At 41.7% G+C, this 19,435-nt stretch overlaps 1 protein-coding gene across 1 annotated transcript in view; it reads right to left on the minus strand.

Annotated features, from left to right (window-relative positions):
• Window positions 1-380: 380 nt before the first annotated feature.
• DBX2 (developing brain homeobox 2) overlaps window positions 381-19,435 on the minus strand; it is a 43,656-nt gene continuing 24,601 nt past the window's right edge. Inside the window, exons 2-4 of the mRNA XM_007524650.3 lie at window positions 18,132-18,230; window positions 9,323-9,510; window positions 381-2,221 (exon numbers count right to left, since the gene is read on the minus strand). Of these exons, the coding sequence (XP_007524712.2) occupies window positions 1,904-2,221; window positions 9,323-9,510; window positions 18,132-18,230 (605 nt within the window). The 3' untranslated portion in view covers window positions 381-1,903. The remainder of the gene's footprint in view (window positions 2,222-9,322; window positions 9,511-18,131; window positions 18,231-19,435) is intronic.

Raw genomic sequence — 19,435 nt, forward strand, 5'->3', positions numbered from 1 at the left:
AAAGCCCAATGAGTGACCTTATAACCGTAGGCATTCACATAATTACACTGTCTCAGGCCCTTTGCCTGGGCAATAGGAACCTAGACAGTTGGGGGGTGGGCAATCACACAGCGGGTTAAGCACACATGGTGCAAAGCGCAAAGACTGGCATAAGGAACCTAGACAGTAATAGTGACCACTTTATAGGATTATTACCAGAAAGATTAAATGAGATAACCCACCCTAAATGTTTAGCTCTGTCTCTAGCGCATAGAAAGGAAGCAATAAATGAGGCCTAATCGTGACTCCTTTGAAGAAGTTTTATAATGTTAGGTTTTATAATTTAAACTGTTGTCAGCAAACCCTTGCCCCAGTTCCCCCACAAAGACACACAGACAAGCTTCTTTTGAGATGACTTTTAAGTAAAAGATGTTATGACAAAGAAAGGCTGGTGTTTATCAAATCGAATTCCACTCAAACAGGGTAATTCTCTGAAGTTTAGTAGACCCTTCTGAAACACTCTTTTCTAAGCCCTAAACCCTACAAGTCTGTAATAAAGAATGTAAGAAAATTATAAGATACTTTTTTCTTAGAGAGAGAGAGAGAGATAGAGACATAGAGGCAGCAAGAGAGTGAAAGAAACCACAGCACCCAAACTTCCTGCAATATGGTGGGGGCCAGGCTTGATCTCGGCACATGGCAAAGCAGCATACTAAGTGAGCTATTTTGCCAGCCCAACATATACTTTTTAAAAACATAGCATCTTAACAGAATTCCACATCATGAACTTCTAATTGTTCTAGATTAATAGGCAAATTTGATCGTAAGACTAGTTTAGGGTAGCTGAAAACCAGAAAACCATCTGTGTGAGTTTGTTAGCACATAAGAGTCACCTACTACATATGTAGTGAATAGCACCTATGTGGAAAGTCAAGTGTATTACTAGTACAAGAGCAAGCAGAAATCACAAGAGGTTCCCATCAGCAGTTGGGTTTTGAAAGCCAAAACTTGGGGAACACTTTCAGAACTGTGACACTTGTGTCTTGACTGGAGGTCACAGTCTGATTGGGTCAGATGTTTTATTTGGCCAATATAGTATTTAGAAATTATTAAACCCAAATATCTGTCATTGTGCTGTGAACTCTATTTACCTGATAGGCATTCCATTGTTACATGCAAACCATGATTAAGGCACATGTTCACAAAGAAGAGATCAAAAGATAACCACTGGCTAATTGGATGCCTCCCTGACTGAGGGTCTGACAGAGTCCAGAGCCTTGAAAATTAATGCTGCTAATAGCTGCATTTGGAAAGTCTTCTAATTTGCTGGATTAATTTTCAGTATGAACTTTCAGTGTTTATACAGAGGAGTAACTCGTTTGATTAGGGCTGCTGTGTTGTTAAAATTCATGCACAGCTGGATACCCAAAGAAACTAGAACTGCAGAGGAAACTGAAAGCATTTTCTTGGGGTATGAAACATGGACACATTTCATGTCATTTTTAAAATTAAGAACTTTCCGGCAATGGTTTGTTCTCCTTCAGATGAAAGGCAATGGATTTGCTCCATGAGATATTTAAAGAGGAATTAATTTCTACGCATGTATTTTAATGAATATTTATATATGTACAGAAATAGAAATACACACACACATATACATACTCAAAGCAGGGACTAAGCCAACAATCTCTCTCAATCTTTTCAGTTCCCTCATACTTTTTGGAAGGTTCTATTCCATGTACAAATTATATCTGAGTCTGGGGCCCCAAAGAAGAGCCAATAGAAAGCACTACAGGCATTAGTCCAAGAGTCACTCCGAAAGTGTTAGATTTTAGGCACTGACGAGCCACAGCGAGCTGGATTTTAAGTCCAAACATTAATAGTTAATTTTTTTTCTTTCTTTCAAGTATCAGAATGCTTCCATTCATATAGTCCCAGTAATTACACCCTTGTCTCCATCTTCTTCAGAACACAGAAACAAGGCACCAGGCAGGGAATGGCCTTCTGGGGGTGGTGCCCCTGCACTCCCCTGGATGAGTCTTTCCGAAGGTTCTGGAGAGTTCTCCCTCCATCTTGGACTTGAGCGCTGCTGGGAGACTTTCCAGAGAGAAGGACACGGCGGAGAAGGGAAGCCCAGATCTGGTCTTGACAGGTGGTCCTCTTGGAGACACCTGTTGGCCAGCACTTCTTTCTCTTTGGAATTCCGCCATTTCATCCTTCTGTTCTGAAACCAAATTTTCACCTATGGATAAAATAATCAGACAAGAACCACCGACTTATTGCACGTGCTTCAGCATTTGAAGCTGCAGTTTCCCTGGCTATTCTGTCTGTAGACTGACTACCTTAGTGTGAGAGCCTACCCAGCCAAGTCCTTGTATGGTTTTGCACAATGTGCTAGAAATTACCTTTGTATAATACCCCTGCCCCCATGCACCTCTAAAACAAAACAACTGTAAGAAATTAGTTCTGTCCTATAAGTTTTTGACATTTTTCAAAACTGACAACTCTCTTAGCCACCTTCCCAATTTAACAGGGAAGACTGTTAAATTGTTTATTCGGTGGAAATACTATCAGCTATGAATAATATCTGAGTGTCAATATAGGTCAGACATACTCTGTGGATGATGTAGTCTAATCCTTACAATGACTGCAAGAAATTACTACTTGACATGGGCCTGGGGGGAGTGAGGTTCAGGGAGAGAATAAAGCTCAAGCCAGTAAAATGGGAACACTGAGACTAGAATCCACAATGGTCATTCCAGAGCCCAGTTTCTTTCAAACACTCAGCCCTTGACAGGGGCTCGTATTAAAAGACTAAATTAAGAATATGTTCTATAATACTTTGCTAATTATCGGGCTTTATCCAGCTTCCAAATATAACAGCTCCTAGGACTTATCAAACTAGGGAAGAAAATGGGCTCAGTAAATAGCAGATAATTGTAATTAAGTCACAAGTGCTTCTGATCCTGGGTCTTCCCGAAGAGGAGGGTCTTCCCTCCTCCTCACCCCATTATTAAGCTCCCTTCTATCTGCTGTACTTGAACAGAAACCTTCACAGCTGCTTTCCTAACACATTCTAATCCCATTCACATGGCTTTCCTGTGTAGCATATTGTAGCCTTACACAACTTAGTAGATTCCTATTTTTAAAAGATGAAAAACATATACCTAAAGAAATAACTATTGGGCTGGGTAGATAGTATAATGGTTATGCAAAAAGACTCTCATGCCTAAGGCTCCAAGGCCCCAGGTTCAGTCCCCTGCACCAACATAAACCAGAGCTAAGCAATGCTCTGGTATAAAAACAAACAAACAAATCCAGCTACTACATGTCACAATCAGCAAGGATGTGGGTACAAGCTCTTGGTCCCCACCTGCAGGGGGGAAGGCTGTACTAGTAATGCTGCAGTGCTGCAGGTCTCTCTCTTTCTCCTCTCGTTCTTGCTCTCCCTCTCCTTCTCCCTCTCCTTCTGCCTCTCCCTCTCTTTACCAGAGCACTGCTCAGCTCTGGCTTACAGTGGTGCTGGGGATTGAACTGTGGAGCCTCAGGTATAAGAGTCTCTTTGCATAACCATTATGCTATCTACCCTAGGCATCTTTCTATCTCCCCCTCCCCTCTCAATTTCTGTCTCTATCCAATAAATAAACTATAAATAAGATTTTTTAAAAATAAATATTAGAGTGTATCAACAAAATATTTCTCCTAATGGAGCAAAAATATCCAGCTGAGAAAGCCTTTACAGAATAGTGAAATTCTTCCTTCCTTTTTCTCTTTCTTCCCTCCCTTCCTCCCTTCCTCCCTCTCTCCCTCTTTCCCTCCTTCCCACCAGTGTTACTGCTAGGGCTCATTGCTGTGTGATGACTCTGCTGCTCCTGGTGACCACCACCCCTTTCTTTCCTTTTAAAATTTTTTTAATAAAATCAAGAGGGAAAGGGGAGGAAGAGGGGAGAGAGAAAGAGAGGCACCTACAGCACTCACTTCTCATGAAGTTTCTCTCTTGCAGGTGGGGATGAAATGCTTGAACTTGGGACCTTGCACATGGTACCAAGTGCGCCACTGCTAGACTCCTCTTGTTCTTCTAATTGGACTGGCAATGTTTAAAAAAAAAATGTAAAAGAAACCTACCCAGGCAGCTGAGTCCACAAGACATCCATTTAAATTACAATTCAGTGATCAGAACTTTTGAAAAATATTTACTGGGGGGAGGGGGGGCGGGCGGTGGCACACCTGGTTAAGCATACACATTATAATGCGCAAGGACCCTGGTTGGTGCCCTGGTCCCCAACCTGCAGGTGGAAAGCTTTGCAAATGGTGAAGCAGGGCTGCAGGTGTCTGTCTCTCCCCTTCTCCATTACCCTCTTCCCTCTTGATCTCTGACGGTCTCTATCTAATAAATAAAGATAATAAAATTCTTTTTAAATTTTACTTATTTATTTATGAGAGGAGGAAGAGTGAGAAGGGGAGAGAGGGGAGGAGGGAAGGAGAACCAGAGCATCACTCTAGTACATGTGATGACAGGGATCAAACTCGTGATCCCATGCTTGGGAGTCTAATGCTTTATCCATCACACCACCTCCCAATGAATATGTTCTTAAATAAAACACAAAAGACTGAGGACACAAAGGGAAAGATGGAGTTGGTTATATCAAACTGAGAATTTTCTGTACAAATGCAGATACTATGTACATATTTTTTAAAATCACAAACTATCAAAAACAATAAAAAATAGAGACATTAGGGGCTGGGTGGTGGTGCACCTGGTTGAGTGCATGTATTACAATGTGCAAGGACCCAAGTTTGAGTCCCCGGTCCCCACCTGCAGGGGGAAAGCTTCATGAGTGGTGAAGCAGGGCTGCAGGTGTCTCTGTGTCTCTCTCCCTCTCTACCACCCCCTTCCCTCTTGATTTCTGGCTGTTTCTATCCAATAAATAAAGATAATAAAAAATATTTTTTAAAAAACAGATACATGAAGAAATACTTGTATACCCTGTTCATGGTGTGTTATTCGTAACATCCAAAAGATGTCACAAAACTCCAGGGCATACTGATAGATCAGCAAGCACACTGATATAACACTGATACAAACACACTGGGTACAAACACCCAGAGGAATGTTATTCAGCCTAAAAAGGAAGTTCTGATGTGTGCTACTGCCTAAATAAGCCTTGACACCATGCTCAGTGAAATGAGGAAGCCAGATACAAAGAGGCAAATGGAAACAGTTCCACAAGGGGCTTGAACCTGGGTCTTTGCATGTTGTAACACATGCATTCAACAAGGTGTGTCATCTCTCAGCCCCTTAGCACACATGATATTTAAATGATGTGTAAAAAAATCACACAAGAGCCACTTATAAAAAAGCAAACATGATCAAGCAAGGAATTAGGGACAGGAAAAGGAGTGAGATTCGCTTGTTCACTTTACCAATTTCCCTTTTGTTTTAATTTATCATCACAAATGCCATGAGTTGGTTGTCTGTGTGTGCGCATACACACGCACAAATAAATGTTAAATTGTGTCTGAGTTGTCTCACTAAACTTAATAAGATAAAATATGTTCATTCCTGAGGTACTTCAATCTATTCTACTCATTATGTATATGTATATTTATGTTCCCATTATTGAGGGGGATTAATGGTTTATAGTTGACAGTAAGATACAATAGTTTGTACATGTATATATTTTTTTAAAATTTGATATTTATTTATTTATTCCCTTTTGTTGCCCCTTTTTTATTGTTGTAGTTATTATTGTTGTTGTTATTGATGCTGTTGTTGTTGAATAGGACAGAGAGAAATGGAGAGAGGAGGGGAAGACAGAGAGGAGGAGAGAAAGACAGACACTTGCAGACCTGCTTCACTGCTTATGAAGTGACTCCCCTGCAGTGGGGAGCCAGGGGCTCGAACCAGGATCCTTAAGCTGGTCTTTGAGCTTCATGCCACATGCGCTTAACCTGCCGTGCTTCCACCCAACTCCCTGTACATGTGTATTTTTTTTTAATCAGAGCACTGCTTAGCTCTGGCTTGTGGTGCTGGGGACTGAACTTGGGACCATGGAGCCTGAGGCATGAAAAGTCTTTTGCATAACCATGATGCTGTCTCCTACACTTAAAATGGTATGATCAATTATGTAAAATTGTTCACCTCTGGTTAACAACTGAAAGGTAAGATACAAATAGGAGAATGGTTGGCTTTCTAGGATTATGGTCATAAACTCACAGATACTCTCTTGACTACAGTTCTTGCACGCCCTTTGGGATAACCTGCTTTTAAGAAGACACGGCCGTGGTGTGAGTTGGGCGGTAGCAGGTTAAGCACACATAGTGCAAAAGGATTGGCACAAGGATCCTGGTTTGAACCCCCTGGCTCCCCATCTACCTGGCTCTACCTTCCCCTCCTCTCTCAATTTCTCTCTGTCCTATCCGACAACAACAACAACGTAAAAAAAAAAAAAAAAAATTGCCACCAGTAGTGGATTCGTAGTGCAGGCACTAACCCCAACCTTAGAGGCAAAAAAAAAAAAAAAAAAGACACCAGGGGTTTCATGGTGGATCACCTTGATGAGTGCATACATCATAGTGTGCAAGGATCTGGATTCAAGTCCCTGGTCCCCACTTACACAAGGGAAATTTCATGAGCAATTAAACAGTGCTGCAGGTATCCCCCCACCAAATTCTCTCTGTCTCTATCCAAAATAAGTAAATAAATGATAAAAAAAATTGGTGTCACACCTGGTTGAGTGCCATGTTACTATGCACAATGACCCAGGTTATAGCTATTGTTGTTGGACAGGACAGAAAGAAATTGAGAGAGAAGGGGAAGACAGAAAGAGGAAGAGAAAGACAGACACCTGCAGACCTGCTTCATTTGTGAAACGACTCCCCTACAGGTAAGAAGCTGGGGGCTCGAACCGCGGCTCTTACACCTGTCCTTGCACTTCTTACCATGTGCAATTAACCTGTTGTGCTACCTCCCGACCTGCTATTTAAAAAAAATTTTTATTATTAATTTAACAAAGAGTATATCTTTTTTTAATTTTTAAAAAATATTTATTTTATTTATTTATTCCCTTTTGTTGCCTTGTTGTTTTATTGTTGTTGTCGTTGTTGGATAGGACAGAGAGACATGGAGAGAGGAGGGGAAGACAGAGAGGAGGAGAGAAAGACAGACACCTGCAGACCTGCTTCACCGCCTGTGAAGCGACTCCCCTGCAGGTGGGGAGCGGGGTTCGAACCGGGATCCTTATGCCAGTCCTTGTGCTTTGCGCCACCTGCGCTTAACCCGCTGTGCTACAACCCGACTCCCCAAAGAGTATATCTTAATCAGTGCTCTGGGCTCAAGTTCCCCCATCCTCTAAAGGAGGAGCTTCAGAAGTAGTGACACAGTGCTGTAGATATCTCTCACTTTCTTTCCCTTCTCTCCCAATATACACAAATAAATTAGTTATACATCACAATTATATCTTCTTGTTTACCTAGCACATGGTCTTGGACATAACAAGCCACCGTGATAGAGCTACTGATCCATCATATACAATATTATATTGTGACATAGACAGAATGCCTATATAGCCTCCCCATCTTCCTATTTTTAAAATGGGAAACTGATGTGCAAAGCAGTCAGTCAAGGTTCTGGGCTCTCATTCTTACCATACAGTGAGGCTTTTCTAGGCCAGTAACCCTTAAGCACACCACATACTGACTGCTTCCTGTGACTTGAAAAAAAGGAGACAGCAGGGGGAGACAGATCATTTACTTAGGGAAGTCAAACCAAAGAGAGTTGTGCTCCTTAACACAACTGGCTTAATAAAGTGCAAGGTCGGTTGAGAAGTGGGCCAAGGATATTGAGGGAAGAACAGTAGAGGAGTGTGATGCTTAAGACAAACCTTTGGCTAGACTTTCCATGCTTCTGTGCTAAGTGAAAAGTCCAGGTGAGGGACCCAGTGGTGGTGGCACACCTGGCAGAGCACATACATCACCATGTACAGGGGACTAAGGTTTAAGTCCCCTAACCCCATTCGCAAGGGAGAAGCTTACAAGTGGTGAAACAGTAATGCAGGTCTCTCTCTCTCTCTCTCTCTCTCTCTCTCTCTCTACCTATCTCCCGCTTCTGTGTCAATTTCTCTCTGTTTCTATCTGAAAATGGAGGCAGAAAGGAAGGGATGAAATAAAGAAAGGAAGGAAGAGAGGGAAGGAGGGAGGAGATACAAAAATGACTGCTGGGAAAAGTGGATTTATTATGAAGGTAACAAGATCCTAAGATAACCCTGGTAGCAGTGAGAGAGGGAAAGAGAGAGAGAGAGGGAGAAGAAGTGATGCAGCCAAGCTTAGAGCTAGGAAAGTTACCTTCCAGTTAGAGCAACTGCTGCATGTCAGCTGCCTGCCACCCTCTCATCAACTGTCTTGGTGCAGTGAAGATCCTGAACAGTTGTACATGGTGGTCAAGGTTAAAGAGAACACAACCTCGAGACCCAGGCTGCCCAGGGTACAAGGGCCTGATTTTACCTCTCTACCTGCTCTTAGCTAAAAAATGGAGGTGGGTGATTACAGTACTTACATGATGATTATATGACGGGTCGGATAGGAAAATACCGCAGTCTGACAACGCTAATTGTTTGGAATAATCAAGCAAGTTCACATGGCATGTTCTATGCTTCCCCAAAAGCCAGAAAGTCTAATTCTAAATTATGTGAAACATGAGTGTACAGGAAGATGTGTAAGAGCAGCAAATGTGAAATTACTCAAACCACAGGGCAGAATAATGAAAATCTGTTAGGAGATATTTATGAGTTGCGCATTCGTGCCTTGATTTTGGATTGGAAAAAAAGGGAAGAGGCAAGGAAGCTGGTCCCTGCTTTTGTAAGGAATCTGTAGTCTGACTACAGAGAAAGCAGGTTCATGATGTAAATGTCACATGACCAGCACTATCCTTTCTGGGAGTGTGCACTCAACTGCAAAAACCTAGGACTTTTCAGCAAATGGATGACTTGTTTCCAAATAGAAATTGGGTCATATATTTCCACTAAGGAGTAAGAAAAAAAGTATTCCAGTAATACTGAAGAATCCACACTATATCTAGTATAGAAATTTTGGTGGTCCAGGAGGTGGCGCAGTAAATAAAGCACTGGACTCTCAAGCATGAGGTCCTGAGTTCAATCCCTGGCAGCACATGTACCAGAGTGATGTCTGGCTCTTTCCCTCTCCTCCTATGTTTCTCATTAATAAATAAATAAAATCTAAAAAAAAATTTGTTTCTAGTATACACATTTGCCAAGTAATGGGGAGGGATCTTAAAAATATTCTTTCAGGAAACAGAAGCTGCAGATGCCTCCCTGATTATTGGTACCTGAGATTCCTTTAGTCCCAAGTTGATGGCAAGTTTCTTCCTATCTGTTTTGCTGATATATTTCTGCTTCTGGAACATTTTCTCCAGAGTCTTCCTCTGGTCCTCAGAAAAGACGGCTCTTCTCAAAATTCCCCTCCGGGCTTTGGAATTAGAGTCTTGTGTGAGGAGAGGCAGCACACTCTCTTCTCCTAGAGGGGAAAAAAAAAAAAAAGACATCAAGGTCCATTTTAGTGATGAGACGTCAGTCCATCCCAGGACTGGAACATCCTGTCTCACCTCTGCATGCCCTCACTGGACATTACTTCTTGACCTCTTTGTAGTCAATTACTATGGAGAATCTCATGCTTTCTGCTCCCTATTGCAAAAGGAGTTCACATGTGTGTGTTCACAGTCTATCTCCCCAATGTCATGTATCCTGTTGAAAAGTCCATGGTTCTAGGTTAAGAAGCCCCAATATAAAGTAAGAGACAAAGACAGAAAGGGAAAGCAGAAAATCAAACTTAGACTGGGGTTGGTGTATTACACCAAAACAAAGAACTCTGGGTGGGAAAGAGAAGCAGGAAGGGGGAGGAATAAAAAAACTGTACACACACACACACACACACACACACACACACACACACCCAGAGTCCTTTGCTTTGTTGCATCAGGTTCAACAGGTTAATTACCAAGGAAACCAGAAAAATAGCACCTGACTTCACAGAGCTCATTTCCTCATGGGAGGACAAACACATGAGCATTCCCTTCAGAATACAGATGCCTGGAGAACAGGAACTCTGGCTTATAGCTGTAGTTGGCATATGTTCTGGTGCACAATCATTATTTCTAACTAAGTAAATGGCTGCCTTAGTACTGACAGCAATGAGCTACAAAATGCTATGCTATGGGAAACGAGGGAATAGTAAGCTCAGAAAGTTAGGTTGAGTCATATCTTTAAAAAGAATTCAGGAGTTGGGCGGTAGCGCAGCGGGTTAAGCGCACGTGATGCAAAGCACAAGGACCGGCGTAAGGATCCGGGTTCGAGCCCGGCTCCCCACCTGCAGGGGAGTCGCTTCACAAGCGGTGAAGCAGGTCTGCAGGTGTCTGTCTTTCCTCCTCTCTGTCTTCCCCTCTTCTCTCCATTTCTCTCTGTCCTATCCAACAACAACGACATTAATAACCACAACAATGTTAAACAACAAGGGCAACAAAAGGGAAAATAAATAAATAAATAAATAAATAAAAAGAATTCAATTCAGTTTAAGAGAGAAAGAACCACTACAGTGCTTGTGGAAATGTAAACTAGTCCAAACACTCTGGAGAACAGTACAGGGAATCCTTAAACAAATACAAATGGAAATGCCATATGACCCAGAAATTCCACTACTAGGCATATACCCAAAAGAGATAATTGCACTGATTCAAAGGGATATAGGCATCCCCGTATTTATAGTGGCTTTATTAACAATAACAAAAACCTGGAAACAACCAAAATGCTCCTCAACAGATAACTGGATCAAAAAGTTATGGGACATATACTCAATAGAGTATTATGCAGCAATAAAAAGGGATGATATTGTGTCCTTTGGGATAAAGTGGATGGAATTATAGAACATTATGCTCAGTGAAGCAAGAAAGGAGGCAAAGGACAACTACAGAATGGTTTCACTCATATTCAGAATATAGACAACTGAATAAACAAATGTGAGAAAAAACAAAATACCAACCAATTTGCAAGACTGTGGGAGAACTATAGTGGTTATCTATGGGTGTGGGGATGGAGACATAGACCCTTGGTGACAGGAGTGGTGGAAAAACAAACAGACAAACAAACAAATAGAAAGAGAGAGAGAGAACACACACATAAGGACTCAAGTTCAAGTCCCCCATCCCCACTTGCAATGGGGAAATTCCATGAGTGATGAAGCAGTGCTGCAGGCTTCACTTTCTCTCGCTTCCTCACTATCTCCCTCTGCCTTCTTGATTTCTCTCCATCTCTATGTATAAAAGTGGGGGCTTGGCCACTGGAAGCAATGGAATTGTTATGCAGGCACCAATTTCCAGCAAAAATCCTAGGAAGAGGGAGCGAGGGAAAGAGGGAAAGAAGGAGAGAAGTGGGGAGAGAGAGATTGGGAGATTCCATGTGAAGTCCAACGATCAAACATCTTCCAAGGCAGCCAATGACACTGGGCTCACCTTCCCATAAAGCAAAGGGCTACCAGAGCACGTAGCAGGTGTCTCTCTAGCTAGACACGGGTCCTATGTTGCCACATCTTCATCTGACTTGTTTTATTAAAATAGTAAATATTTTTACTATTTAGGAAGTGTTGTTTTATAAGACGGTAGTTGTCTCGGTGTTACATTTCTTACCACTCCAAAGCATGTGTTGACACACACACATACACACACCGACTACCAAAATGCCATCTGCCTCCACCATAAGGCCATGGTGCTTCCTACCCTTTTGCTCTTTGCCTTTCAGGGAACTCAGATCTGTAGACATAAACTAAGGGTGTATATATGCTTCACTCTGTACCTTTGCTTTGTCTCTTAAATCCCACATAAAAATGAGATCATCGGATAACTGAATTCCTCTTTCTGGCTTGTTTCACTTAGCATGAGTCTCTTCAGTTCCATCCATGGTGTGGGAAAAGGTGAAATTTAATCTTTTTTTTCCCTTCTTTTTGGAATTTAGATAATTTTCTTTTCTTTATTGGGATGGATCTATTTTTCTTCTCTCCATATTTTATTCTGTAAGTGCTTGACTAGTTTATATTCCCGCCGACAGTGAATAAGGGTCCTCAACATCCTCCCCAACATTTGCTATATCTGGCCTTTATACTGTAGAATATTCTCATAGATGTTATGTAGTATCCTGGTATTGGCCTGATTCTCATCTTGGGTAAAAAGATGGAGAGGGGGAGACCTTTTTAATGGCAAAGTCTGACTCAGAGTTTTAATTTGTAAATTTAGCATGTATCGCATGCAGTTTGGAGAGCATCAAACTAACTCTACAGTTGGTGGAAGCCTTGTTATAGCTTAAAGCACATTAACTGTAAGATGTACATTTTTAGTGGTCATGATAAATGCAGCTATGACGTTATTACACTTTTGGCATTCTTTAAGAAAGCACATGAAGCCCTAATACAGAAATATTCAGGTTGATGGCTGGGTAGTGGCACAGCGGGTTAAGCACACATGGTGCAAAGCGCAAGGACCGGTTGGCTCAAGGATCTCTTGATGCAAGGAACAGAGTAAGGACCCCGGTTTGAGCCCCCGGCTCCCCACCTGCAGGGTAGTCGCTTCACAGGCGGTGAAGCAGGTCTGCAGGTGTCTGTCTTTCTCTCCCCCTCTCTGTCTTCCCCTCCTTTCTCGATTTCTCTCTGCCTATCCAACAACAACGAAAGCAATAAGAACACAGTAGTAACAACAATAAAGATAAATAACAAGGGCAACAAAATGAAAAAATAGCCTCCAGCAGCAGTGGATTCATAGTGTAGGCACCGAGCCCCTGGAGGGAAAAAAAAAGAAAGAAAAAAAAAGTACTTAGGTTACACTTAACTTGTGCTCAAGTAATCAGAAAACTTGTTCCCTTTCTGATTTCATACATGCTCTCCTCAGGTATGGCCCATCTCCTGTACACTTGAAGCAACCTTTAGCTACATGGCTGGCCTTATCATTTCACCACTCTAGTTATACTGGAATAGAAAGAAACTTACATACAAGAACACTTAATTTGGAGCAAAAGGAGAGTACGGAGTATTTATAATAGATTGTGGCTTCAGATGTTGTCTGCTGTTTCTTGGACTTTTAAGAAGTATTCTTAATGACCACAGAATTCTGAGGGCAGGGGTTGTTTGTTTATCTTTCATGTTTCGAACTGCTTCATAAGAGGTCTAGGTATAGCTGTCGTATTTTATATGTTCTCTGAGAGAAAATGGACAGAAGGGAAAATACAAAGCAGAACCTGGGCTGGAGTTGGTGTATTGCACTAAAGTAAAAGACTCTGTCTGGGGGGGAGAGGCCAGGCCCTGGAACATGATGGCAGAGGCGACCTAGTGGGGTTTGAATTGTTACATGGAAAACTGAAATGTTACACATGTAAAAACTATTGTGTTTTACAGTCAACTGCAAACCATTAATCACTCAATATAGAAAAAGAAAAAAATGGACAATTTCCTTGGCCACTGAAGACGTTTTTCACATAATCAAACACCAGTTAATATATCTTGATTCTGTGTGTTTCTTGGGAGTTAAAATGGCTATGACAGCCTCATCAAAAACAGTCTCCAGTCCCTTCAGGGTTAAAGCTGAATATGCCACAGAGCAGCATGCTGCTATCTCTTTTGCTAGTTTCTGTCCTTGTTCCAAACATAGAGGCTTTTCTTTCATGTCATTCAGTTGCCAGAGTTTTGGGGTCATCTCAGAGATCAATCTGAGTTCCTTTTAATAAGCAGGGTACATTGGGTGCATATTCCTGCAGTTCTGGCACCCACTCCTTTTACATTTTGAAATGAGATGGACTTTACCACCAAGATGCACATAAAGAAGACATCAGTCACTGGATAATATAAAGGCCTCAGACGATCGATCATAGTCTTCCTGTCCCGCTGTATGATAAGAGTCCCAGGAGGGGGACTCGACCAGTTTCCTGGGCTCCACGCAACACTCCAGCTGAGGGCAGGGAAAGTCACATGCAACAGGGAAGTAGGTGGCAGGAACATGAATCAGGAAGCTGCCGATTTGGGACAGTGACATTCATAGTACGAGCCAAGATTCACACTGTAAACATAACAGCCCTTCCTTACTCCCTTCGGAAAAGATCCTAAATACCAATTTGGAAAGCATCTTATGTTCTTTCAAGTTTCAACTGCCTACAAGAAGGGAAGAGAATATCGGATCTTCAAGTGTCCAGCTAAAGTATGTCAACCCCATAAGTGGTAAGCAAAGGACCTGGTCTCTGTTCAGAGTACTTCCTTTAACATATCATTATAATGCTGCTCTGAATTTAGACTTTGTCTTTTAAGGTGTAAAACTCTCAAAAGGTCAAATTCAAGTTGGGTACTTCAAGACAAAATGTAGTAATTGTCTGATTAATTCAATTAAGTAGTGTACATAATTAACTTCCTATGTCTTTACAGGAAGTTTTTTTTTTTTTTTAAATAGGTCATTTTCACAACTTCCCCTTTCATTTGAGCTGAGGAGTGTGTTGTTTTCCTTGTGGATGTAATATCAAAGATTTTCTTTCCACCACTTTGGGGAGAGGAGAACTTTTATCAGAGCTTTTAAAATTTCTTCCCACTATAAGGGCTGTGCTTAAATAGCCCTGTTAAACTACCTACTATATGTGAGAAGGGCACCAGACGAATAATTGTTTCCACATTGCAGAAACAAGTCGATCATAAATCTCAAGGATTAACAAGAAAAAGTGAATCCACTCACTGTAGAGGAATCATGTTAAAAGAGGCAAAGTGATAACTATATTTGCATGGCCGTGGACTCGTTCTAACCCTAAACTTTTGGGAAAGATTGGAGTCTTCATCATTGTGAAATGATGATGGCTGTTGATTTCACAGCTTATTAAACTTTTTAGCACAGACCATATTTTTGGTTGTCCTGCTACTTGTTATGAGATTACTGGGACAGTTCATTTTCCTTCTTTTGTACAATGGAAACACTGTTAAGTAGTTGAACATAAGAGCTACTCTAATTATTTTTTTAAAAAACAGGGAAATAAGACCTAGTAAACATCTTAAATTAAAAAAAAAATCACTACTCAAACAGAAATCTTATTAACTGTTCCTTGTCACCACAATTTGCCAAAAGCCCTTTATTAATAGTATAAATTTGACATCTCATTATTATTTTCTCAGTATGATAAACATTATAAGCAAAAAAATAAAAGCTCATTTCAGATTTACAAGTAATAATATGAGGCCCAAAAGCTTATTTGAAAAAAAAAATAGTTGTGGCATTTCAAAATCATTTTGAAATGCCAGCATCAGAAATGGACTCTAACCAAGCACAACAATCCCTATCATTTATATGAGCCATACTGATTTTTCCCCTCGTATGTTCTGTTAAATAAAAAGATAAAAAGAAGACTTTACAAGCCTCCACAGTAGTTATACCAAAGGCAAAAAGTGGGAAGGAAGAGAGAGAGAGAGAGAGAGAGAGAGAGAGAGGAAAAAGAGATTTCCCTAAAGTTATTTCTTAAGCAACTAAGAAGTTATTTAGGAAATTTCTCCAGAATTATTTTTATGTGTTCTGTTTATTAAACTGTGTACTTTTATGGCTCTGAAAGACTTATTAAAACACCACTACAAAGTAAATACATGCATAACACTGATATCTGCCTTTATATGGGATTTTTTTGTTTATGTTCATTTCCACTTAGCCTAACCAGCATTGCTAAGCATATTCTAAAGCAGAAAACCAGTATTATATTCAAGGTAAAATAAGTGATATGAGGTGTGGGCTCTCTTTGCACCTCTGCCTCCAGAATACACCACTATAGATTTTAATTCCACAGAGAGAGTTGGAGCATAAGTTCCTTTTCCAGCAATCATTTCCTGATGCCTGAATATACGGTGATAAATGTCTCCTTAATTTGCACAACAGTTTTCAATTGCCCTCACAGGAGACCACCTTGAAGGAGCACGTAAAAGGTTTAGTCATGGTTTCTATTTTTCTATCTGCATTCAATGCATTCTAGCTAAATAGACAATTAATAGGTCACTTCCAAGATAGTAGTGGATCCATCCTGGTTAATACACAGTCCCCACAGTAGATAATGGGCCCTATGTATTCAGCAAGTCCCTGTATACACTAAACCCCTTTTCAGGTGGACAGGGTTTATATGGGAAGATGAGCTGGAATGAGTCTATAAAAGTCAGCTTCATTCACTGCTTGATTTTTCAGTTGAGTGCTTTAAATGGTGTCCAAAAATGCAACTTGGAATGTGGACAGGAGAAAAGACTGGCGCGGGGAGCCTTGCTTTATGTCCATACAAAAGGGCGACTGACCCTTGCCTAAGCCTTTTCCATGTGAAAACGGGTCCGAAAGTTCATCTGCCCAGTGAAAAATCGTGGTGAGGTCGCGTGTGGATGAGTCAAGTGAAAGTGAAGATTGGTCACGGCTCTGTCTCCCTTTGTGGCTCGCTCTCAGCCATGTCAAGGACTCTGTGGGAAAGTACCAGCCCCCTAAAGAGATGCTCAGAAGCTCGCAGCCTATTAAAAGGCCTGCATTTGCTGCCTGGCTTGTCAGGAAGCATTCTTCTGAGCAACCCCTGAAGCATTCAGAATATACATGCAGGGCAGTCACAGGGCTCCGAATTCAGCTGAGCTGGAGCTTTGAGCATCAGCCTGACCAGACTCCTCTTTTTCTTTTCTTCTTCCTTCTATTATCATCATCATCATCCACATTTTATTGGAGCATTAGTGGTTTACAGTACGGTTGTTGACAGAGGGGTACAAATTCTCATCTCCGTGTGACAGATGTCTGCAAAACATTCTTAACCAACAACCTAGGTCCCCCTCCACCATCACGTATTAGGTCCCCAAGGCCCCTACCCACCAAACTACCCCTGCTCTCCTTCCCCAGAGTCCTTTGCTTTGGTGCAACACACCAAACCCAATCCAAGTTTTACTCTGTTTTCTTCTTTTTCACGTCCAGTTGACAAAGCAGTGAAGCCAAATAGATATTTTCTCTCGGGCAGCTGGACTAAACACACCCCACATTTATCAAAAGCTCTGCTTCTCCTTGTCTGCACTTTCTTAGGAATAGTAAGACAAAAATGAACTCTTTTGTTCTTTTAATCCAAACCATTTTATTGGGTATGTGTGTGTGGGGGGAGAGGCTACTTGTTTACAGGACAGTTGTTGAGACACAAGCACAGTTACTTTATTTTTTTTAATTTTTAAAATTTATTTATTTTCCCTTTTGTTGCCCTTGTTTTTTATTGTTGTAGCAGTTATTATTGTTGTTATTGATGTCGTCATTGTTAGATAGGACAGAGAGAAATGGAGAGAGGAAGGGAAGACAGCGAGGGGGAGAGAAACATAGACACCTGCAGACCTGCTTCACCGCTTGTGAAGCGACTCTCCTGCAGGTGGGGAGCCAGGGACTCGAACCAGCATCTGGTCCTTGCGCTTTGCGCCACGTGTGTTTAACCTGCTGCGCTACCACCCGACTGCCCACAGTTATTTTATTTACTGTGAAACAATATTTCTTCTCGTGCTTGAGTGTGCCTGCTTTACAAGTTTTTGAGAATTTTAAATTCTCATTTGAACACCCTCGCCCACTACTAAACTTTGATTATGTTAGGAGGAAAAAAGTCTCCTACAGGTCTGATTGGTTTTCTCCCAGCCTAAGGAAGGAGGAGGAGGCACTAATGTCCTTTGATAAAAACAAAATAAATAAAGTTTTATTACTTTATAGGATGCTTAGTGGCCCACACATCTGAGCTAAATGGCAATTTTTAGACTGCACGATGCCTTCACTTTCCTCTGTTCCCATCTTTAAATGAGCATGGTGACGCGTTCCAGAAAGAGCCAAACAGTCCCTCTGAGCGCTTTTATAGCAACTGGAAAACAAGTCGCTTTCCTCAGTGTGTCGGCCCCAGGTTTCAATGGCACTGGGGACCGTGCACAATTGCTCAGTGTGCTGAGGGTTTGATAAATCTCTGGGACCCTCCTGAATAGGGGCGCTGTGGTTTTTGCCGTGAGGAATTAGCCATCGCATCGCCAATTAGTTTTCCAGTGCACATTAAGCCCCGCTGCCTGGATTTAGAGACCAACTGAAGCGTTGCTGATGAAGCATGAAGACTTACTTGGGAAGGCAGTGGGGGGCGTGGGGCGCCGGCAGGACCCACCGCAGCACGCAGAGCAGAATGGCGGGGCGCTCAGGAAAAACGGCTTGGAAGGAGGCACTGCGGAGAAAACATGGAGCGCATGGATTACTCTATTTTTAAGCAACCTCCCCCGAAAGTCACTTCCCCATAAGTCACTAAGTACAAAGCTCCCTGAGCCTTGATTTTAAGTAGTTTTAACTTTTACTCAGGGGAGAGTCCCTTAAAAGTAGTCCTGGCCATCATCTGTCTTGGGCATCTAGGTTGCTTCCAAGTTTAAGCTTTTATGAACTGTGCTGATAGGAACATTGGTGTGCGTAGGTCTTTACAGATAGGTGTTTTTATTTTCTCTGTGATACATATATACGATGGAACACTAGCAGCTGCCAAAAATGATGAGGTCATCTATTATGCAACAGTGTGTTCAGAACTGGAAGGAATCTTGTTGAGTGAGACAAGACAGAAAGAGAAAGGCCAATACTTATAGGTGAAACTTAAGAACAAAGAACAGTAAGGGAAAACAAGGTGAAATGTGGACTGGGTGTGGCATAGTGCACCAAAACAAAGGACTCTGGGGAAGAAGGGTGAGGGACAGATTAAGGGGCAGTGGGATCCTCCTGTGTCTCCTAGACTCCAGTCAAGGGGAGATGAGAGATTGTGCCTATGTGCTAAAGACTATACTGTAAACCATTAATTGCCCCCCCCAATTAAAAAATAATAAAATCTTATAAATAAATAAATAGCAAAGAATTCCTCCCTTCTAAAAACATACACTTTGGGAGTCGGGCGGTAGGGTAGCAGGTTAAGCGCACGTGGTACAAAGCGCAAGGACAGGCTTAAGGATCCCGGTTTGAGCCCCCGGCTCCCCACCTGCAGGGGATTCGCTTCACAAGCAGTGAAGCAGGTCTGCAGGTGTCTGTCTTTCTCTCCCCTTCTCTGTCTTCCCCTCCTCTCCCCATTTCTCTCTGTCCTGTCCAACAATGACAGCAATATAACTACAACCATAAAGCAACAAGGGCAAGAAAAGGAAATAAATATTAAAAAATCACACACTTTATTAGAGAAAATGGCTTCACAACAACTAAAAGTTATGGTATTAAGATTTTACTTGTTCTGAGCATAGCATTAACTTACTTTTTTTTTTTAAGTGGGGGTTCCATTTTCACTCAATTAAGAAACCAACCACCTCTACTACTGTGTTCTGTTCCCCCTGGCAACACATCAGGTTTGTAGGGAAAGAAGCAAAGACACAGTCCCTGTGCGTAAGAAGATTACCCTCTAATCCA

The sequence above is a fragment of the Erinaceus europaeus genome, chromosome 5 (genome assembly GCF_950295315.1).
Source record: "Erinaceus europaeus chromosome 5, mEriEur2.1, whole genome shotgun sequence".
Classification (NCBI taxonomy): domain Eukaryota; kingdom Metazoa; phylum Chordata; class Mammalia; order Eulipotyphla; family Erinaceidae; genus Erinaceus; species Erinaceus europaeus.